The sequence below is a fragment of the Procambarus clarkii genome, chromosome 5, assembly GCF_040958095.1.
Source record: "Procambarus clarkii isolate CNS0578487 chromosome 5, FALCON_Pclarkii_2.0, whole genome shotgun sequence".
NCBI lineage: Eukaryota > Metazoa > Arthropoda > Malacostraca > Decapoda > Cambaridae > Procambarus > Procambarus clarkii.
The window spans coordinates 52,099,323-52,106,822 of NC_091154.1; the positions used below are offsets into that span (position 1 = coordinate 52,099,323).

Genomic DNA, 7,500 nt, shown 5'->3' on the forward strand with positions numbered 1-7,500 from the left:
GACATCTTCAAGAGAAAACTGGACTGTTTTCCAAGAGAAGTTCCAGATCAGCCGAGCTGTGGTGGGTATGTGGCCCTGCGGGCCGCTCTAAGCAACAGCCTGGTGGACAAAACACTCACAATTTGAGCCTGGCCTTGGGCCGGGCTTGGGAAGTAGAAGAACTCCCAGAACCCCATCAAGCAGGTGTAATGTACTCAGGTAACTAGTGCCCAGACACAGAAACTAGACACCTCTAGACACCAAACTAGACACAGACACTAGACAGAGTTCCACATAAGAGGTTGTTCTGGAAACTGGAAAATATTGGAGGAGTGACAAGTACGCTTCTAACATGGATGAAAAATTTTCTGACTGATAGAAAAATGAGGGCTGTGATCAGAGGCAATGTATCGGACTGGAGAAATGTCACAAGTGGAGTACCACAGGGTTCAGTTCTTGCACCAGTGATGTTTATTGTCTACATAAATGATCTACCAGTTGGTATACAAAATTATATGAACATGTTTGCTGATGATGCTAAGATAATAGGAAGGATAAGAAACTTAGATGATTGTCATGCCCTTCAAGAAGACCTGGACAAAATAAGTACATGGAGCGCCACTTAGCAAATGGAATTTAATGTTAATAAATGCCATGTTATGGAATGTGGAATAGGAGAACATAGACCCCACACAACCTATATATTATGTGAGAAATCTTTAAAGAATTCTGATAAAGAAAGAGATCTAGGGGTGGTTCTAGATAGAAAACTATCACCTGAGGACCACATAAAGAATATTGTGCAAGGAGCCTATGCCACGCTTTCTAACTTCAGAATTGCTTTTAAATACATGGATGGCGATATACTAAAGAAATTGTTCACGACCTTTGTTAGGCCAAAGCTAGAATATGCAGCAGTTGTGTGGTGCCCATATCTTAAGAAGCACATCAACAAACTGAAAAAGGTGCAAAGACATGCTACTAAGTGGCTCCCAGAACTGAAGGGCAAGAGCTACGAGGAGAGGTTAGAGGCATTAAATATGCCAAAACTAGAAGACAGAAAAAAAAGAGGTGATATGATCACAACATACAAAATAGTAACAGGAATTGATAAAATGGATAGGGAAGATTTCTTGAGACCTGGAACGTTAAGAACAAGAGGTCATAGATATAAACTAGCTAAACACAGATGCCGAAGAAATATAAGAAAAATTCACTTTCGCAAACAGGGTGGTAGACGGTTGGAACAAGTTAGGTGGTGGAGGCCAAGACCGTCAGTAGTTTCAAAGTGTTATATGACAAAGAGTGCTGGGAAGACGGGACACCACGAGCGTAGCTCTCATCTTGTAACTACACTTAGGTAATTACACTTAGGTAATTACCTCTACTGTAAGATAACTAGTGGGAAAATGCAAGTAATGCAATCTAACAAGTGAACAAAACAAATTAAGAGTGCGACACGTGGTAGCAACACTGCCACTATGAAAACACCCACTACTCCATCGACCGGGATAATTTTTTAGCAAGAGGAGGAGGAGAAGAATGGCTAAAAATGACCAGACTCTACCACCAACTCGGTCAAATGCTAGAGAGGACGCAAACACAGTGGCCTCCTTACCAGAGCCTCAGATATTATCACGAAGTAAGGCATCCAGCACTTTCACTAACACAATAACATCATTTATATTTGCCAACATCCAGGGTATAAAAACACGCAAATCCAACAAAGTTCACTATATAGATGGTCTCCTTCATGAGGCAAATACAGTGTTTGCAGCCCTAACGGAAACTCACACAAAGGACTACCTTGATGGTGAAATATGGATCTCAGAGTACAATCTCTTCAGATGTGATGGGAAACACCGGCTTCAGGGTGGGGTCAGCCTCTACATCAAAGACACACTCATCTGTACTGAGCTGCTAAACACCTCAAATGATATGGTGGAAGTGCTGATAATCAAAATAGAGATCCTAAATGTACTTATTGTCCTTGTATATAAGTCACCGGAGGCAAACCCTCAGCAGTTTAAAGACCAACTAATGAAAATAGAACACTGCTTGGAAAACCTCACAAATCCAGCTCCGAACATCATCCTGCTTGGGGACTTCAACCTACGGCACCTGAAATGGAAGCACCTGGCTAATACAGTAATATCAGAAAGAATACCAGGAAGTAGCCTAAATGAACAGGCACATGCAAATGACCTGCTACAGATGTGCGACAGGTTTGCCTTAAACAAGCAAATAGTAGAACCAACTAGGAAGGAGAACACGCTGGACCTCATTTTCACTAATAATGATGAATTGATCAGAAACATAATGATTACAAATACCTGTTACTCAGATCACAACTTAATTGAAATTATGACAACCATGGGGAATAGACCTTCAAAACCAGTCCAGATTCCCGGTGGAGGAGATTTCAGCAAGTTCAACTTCAATAATAAACAGATAAACTGGGAGCAAATAAACAAGGACTGCACAGAAATAAACTGGGAAGAACAGCTAGAAAATGCATATCTGAACCAGTGCCTGGAAAAAATAAGCTCAGTAGCACTAAAAATATGTTTAAACCGTATACCCCTAAGAAAAAAGAGGAAGAGATGCAGATTGGAACGAGAACGTCGTTCCCTATATAGGCAAAGAAAGCGAATCGCAGAACAACTTGAGAGTCGCACCCTATCTCAAGAACGGCGAAGAAGGTTATGTAGAGAAATAGAAACAATTGAACTCAAGCTACAAGAATCATACAAAACCCAGGAGAGGCAAAGAGAGCAAAAGGCCATCAGTGAAATAGAGAGGAATCCGAAATATTTTTTCTCGTATGCAAAATCAAGATCAAAAACCACATCTAGTATCGGGCCCCTGCGAAAGGGAGATGGAACTTTCACCGATGACAACAAAGAAATGAGCGAGCTACTGAGGAAGCAATACGACTGTTTTCTGCGAGCCATTAAACGCGCTAAAGATTTCTAACCAAAATGAGTTTTTCATGGATATGATACCAACATCAAATCATATATCAGACGTCACCCTATCCCCACTGGATTTTGAAGATGCCATAAACAGTATGCCTATGCACTCTGCACCAGGCCCGGATTCTTGGAACTCCATATTCATCAAGAACTGTAAAAAACCACTATCACAGGCCCTCCACATTATGTGGAGACAAAGCCTAGATACTGGCGTTATCCCTGATATACTAAAAACAGCAGAGATAGCACCAATTCATAAAGGAGGAAATAAGGCAGAGGCAAAAAATTAGACCGATAGCACTAACATCGCACATCATAAAAATTTTTGAGAGAGTGCTAAGAAGTAAGATCACAAAATACATGGAATCACAGCATCTGCATAACCCCGGACAACATGGTTTCAGAACAGGGCGCTCTTGCCTGTCGCAGTTGCTGGACCACTATGATATGGCATTAGATGCTATGGAAGACAAACAAAATGCTGATGTAATTTACAAAGATTTCGCAAAAGCTTTTGATAAATGACCATGGTGTTATTGCACATAAAATGCGTTCAAAAGGAATTACCGGAAAAATAGGTAGATGGATCTACAATTTCATGACTAACAGAACACAATGTGTAATAGTCAACAAAATAAAATCCAGCCCATCAACCGTGAAGAGCTCAGTCCCCCAGGGTACTGTGTTTGCTCCAGTACTTTTTCTCATCCTCATATTGGACATAGACAAGAACACAACCTATAGCACTGTATCATCCTTTGCAGATGACACTAGGATCTTCATGAGAGTAGGCAACATAGAGGACACAGCAAACCTCCAATCAGATGTAGATCAGGTCTTTCTATGGGCTACAGAAAATAATATGGTGTTTAACGAAGATTAGTTCCAGCTCATGCGCTATGGACAAAATGAAAATATAAAAACGGCAACCACGTAAAAATCTCAGGCAAATCATAACATAGAACGAAAAGGCAAGGTCAAGGATCTGGGTGTACTCATGTCTGAAGACTTTACCTTTAAAGAACACAATAAAGTAGCCGTCACAACTGCAAGAAAAATAACAGGTTGGATAACAAGAACTTTTCACACTAGAGATCCTATACCGATGATGATACTTTTCAAAATGCTTGTGCTCTCTAGAGTGGAGTACTTCTGCACAATGACAGCCCCTTTTAAAGATGGAGAAATTGCTGACCTGAAGAGCGTGCAGAGAATTTTTACTGCTAGAATCCACTCAGTAAAACATCTAAACTATTGGGACCGACTAAAGAGCCTAAATCTGTACTCCCTTGAGCGCAGGCGGGAGAGATACAAAATAATTTACACGTGGAAAATATTAGAGGGGCTGGTCCCAAACCTGCACACAGAAATAACATCACATGAGACCAGAAGACATGGCAGGATGTGCAGAATACCCCCACTGAAAAGCAGAAGTGCAACAGGTACTCTGAGAGAGAACTCTATCAACATCAGAGGCCTGAGACTGTTCAACACGCTTCCGCTACACATAAGGGGCATAACTGGCAAACCCCTCAGAGTGTTCAAGAGAACTGGATAAGCACCTCCAAAGGATACCTGATCAACCAGGCTGTGACTCATACATCAGGCTGCGAGCAGCCGCATCCAACAGCCTGATTGATCAGTCCATCAACCAGGAGGCCTGGTCGACGACCGAGCCGCGGGGACGCTAAGCCCCGGAAGCACCTCAAGGTACTTGCCCTACCATCTACATGACTTGATGCTCTGCAAATACAGCACACATCAATTCATTGCACACTTATATAATAATTATTTGAGAATATATAACAAGTACTTTATATTTAATTTTTTTTTTTTTATATTTGTAGCTATACAATATTTGTATCCCTGGTTTCCATACAGTATATTCTAAACAAAATATATATTAACAAAACACATCACAACAAATAGTTGACAGCTGGTAGACTGCCAAATAACAAAAAGAGCTTTGAATATATGATCAGATATTCTTGAGATGGGACAGGAACCAAAGACTCGCCAGGTTCAAAAAGCACACTTGAAGCCTCCCCAAAACCTCCATTCATTCATTCACAAACTTCTCCCAAGACCATCATGAATTAATGAATGAATGCATGATGGTCTTTCCCCCAAGACCAAATGATCCAAGGTATGATCCAAATATTGAAATATATTCCCCAAAGATCAAAATATCCAAGATATGATCAAAATATTCAATCAAAACTAGTGACATCAAATCAGCTTATAGAGTGGGTATCAAATCAACAGGAGGGTATAAATAACAGGAGAATTTGAGTTAAACTAGATAGCTGCTTCCGCAAGTCAGACCTTTTCAAATCTGCAGTCTCTAGTAAATCAAATGTTGATGTGAATAAATGTGTGACCAGGTTCAGACAAAATCTCTTATTTAAACTGCGGGGTTTCTGGAAAAATTCCCCTGTAATTAAACATTGTTTTGTGGGAGACAATACAATTATAGCTAGGGGGACTGACACTGGAAAAACCTATTTTATAACAACTGAAGCTCACCTCAATTCTCCTGAATGACTGTGGGATAGCTGCTGAATAACCAGAGTTCAAATTATAACCTCATTTAACTACCAATGTGTACTTTAGCTCTGCCTTTCCTTCCAAAAGGTTTTAACTTAAAAAAAAAAAAAAAATGGGTCTTCTTTATTATTGTCTCTTTTTTTTCTTTTTTTACTTCCTTGTTCCCTAGTACACTGGCTTTGCCTGTGTCCTCTAGTATAAACTTTATCATCCAGTGTACCTGAGTGTATCTCAATTTAATCTACCACATTTTGTTTTAGTGTTTTAGTGTAACTTTAATATTAAACTACAGTGTACTTATTATATTATAGTAAGTAAGCTATTAATTTTATAGATTTCATAATTGCTTTTTGACTTTTATTGGTGGTCCATTGTTATTAATTATTCTAGTTCATTTTTACTTTAAGTTCCAATAAGTTTTCATTACTTAAATTACCATTAAGTTTATATTACTTTACAATTTTTAAATCTTTAAAATTTATAACTAAAACTGGACAAACTGGAGGAATGGCCCAAGAATATATACACCAGTTGATTGACAGTTGAAACACGGGACCATAGAGCCAATCCTCAACCCCTGCAAACACAACTAGGTGAGTACAAGTTTTGCTTAGAAATCGAAGAATGAGTTTTGATTACCTGTCACAGTTGTATCTTGAGAAAGTCGGTGTTTCTTCATTTTTTTCAAGGACTTATCCTCTTGCTCTACATTCTTGTCTTTCGCTTCCCTGATCTTCCTATTTTGATTTTCCTGAATGTGAACTGAAAATAAGGAAAACCTGAATAAAATATATATCCTCATTAAACAAAAATTGTGTTTCTCTACAGCTGCAGCTACAGATAACACACAGCCACTCTACTTGAATTAATGCACATGCTACACACACAAACACAATACTTCAAATCTACAAAAGTGACAGCAGAGAAGACCCACTCAATTATAGACCTGTATCATTGACAAGTGTAATAGTCAAAATATTGGAAAAAATAATAAAAACTAAATGGGTAGAACACTGGGGGAGAAATGATATAACATCAGACAGACAGTATGGTTTTTGATCTAGAAGATCCGGTGTATCGAATTTACTCAGTTTCTATGATCGAGCAACAGAGATTTTACAGGAAAGAGATGGTTGGGTTGACTGCATCTATCTGGACCTAAAAAACGCTTTTGATAGAGTTCCACATAAAGAGGTTGTTCCGGAAACTGGAAAATATTGGAGGGGTGACAGGTAAGCTTCTAACATGGATGAAAACTTTTCTGACTTATAGGAAAATGAGTGCAGTAATCAGAGGCAATGTATCAGACTGGAGAAATGTTACAAGTGGAGTACCACAGGGCTCAGATCTTGCACCGAAGATGTTCATTGTCTACATAAACAATCTACCAGATGAAATACAGAATTATATGAACATGTTTGCTGATGATGCTAAGATAATAGGAAGAACAAGAAACTTAGATGATTGGCATGCCCTTCAAGATGACCTGGACAAAATAAGTGTATGGAGCACCACTTGGCAAATGGAATTTAATGTGAATAAATGTCATGTTATGGAATGTGGAATAGGAGAACATAGACCCCACACAACCTATAAATTATGTGAGAAATCCTTAAAAAATTCTGATAAAAAAAAAAAGAGATCTAGGGATGGTTCTAGATAGAAAAGTATCACCTGAGGACCACATAAAGAATGTTGTGCGAGGAGCCTATGCTACACTTTCTAACTTCATAATTGCTTTTAAATACATGGATGGTAAAATACTAAAGAAATTGTTCTATATAAATGTACAAAAAAATATTTCTTAATGTTAATCCGGATCTGAAATTCTTCCTGGCCATGTAATAGAACCCCAATAAATCAATATATGAAAATATATTTAAAAATTCTTTGATAAACGGATGAGACTTTGTTGGGTAAAGAAGGCATGAACTTCAGGTTGGATTTTATTTATATATATATATATATATATATATATATATATATATATATATATATA

At 38.4% G+C, this 7,500-nt stretch overlaps 2 protein-coding genes across 6 annotated transcripts in view; both read right to left on the reverse strand.

Annotated features, from left to right (window-relative positions):
• LOC138350927 (uncharacterized) overlaps window positions 1-7,500 on the reverse strand; it is a 384,976-nt gene that overhangs the window by 230,032 nt on the left and 147,444 nt on the right. The gene's annotated exons all lie outside the window — the stretch shown is intronic.
• The window catches only part of LOC123750887 (uncharacterized), a 20,088-nt gene that overhangs the window by 890 nt on the left and 11,698 nt on the right, over window positions 1-7,500 (reverse strand). For all 5 annotated transcript variants that reach the window (XM_069302416.1, XM_069302424.1, XM_069302392.1 and 2 more), the window contains exon 6: window positions 6,141-6,263. Coding sequence is in view for 3 of the 5 variants with exons in the window: in XM_069302392.1 (XP_069158493.1) it covers window positions 6,141-6,263 (123 nt within the window). In the remaining 2 variants the exon portion in view is untranslated. The remainder of the gene's footprint in view (window positions 1-6,140; window positions 6,264-7,500) is intronic.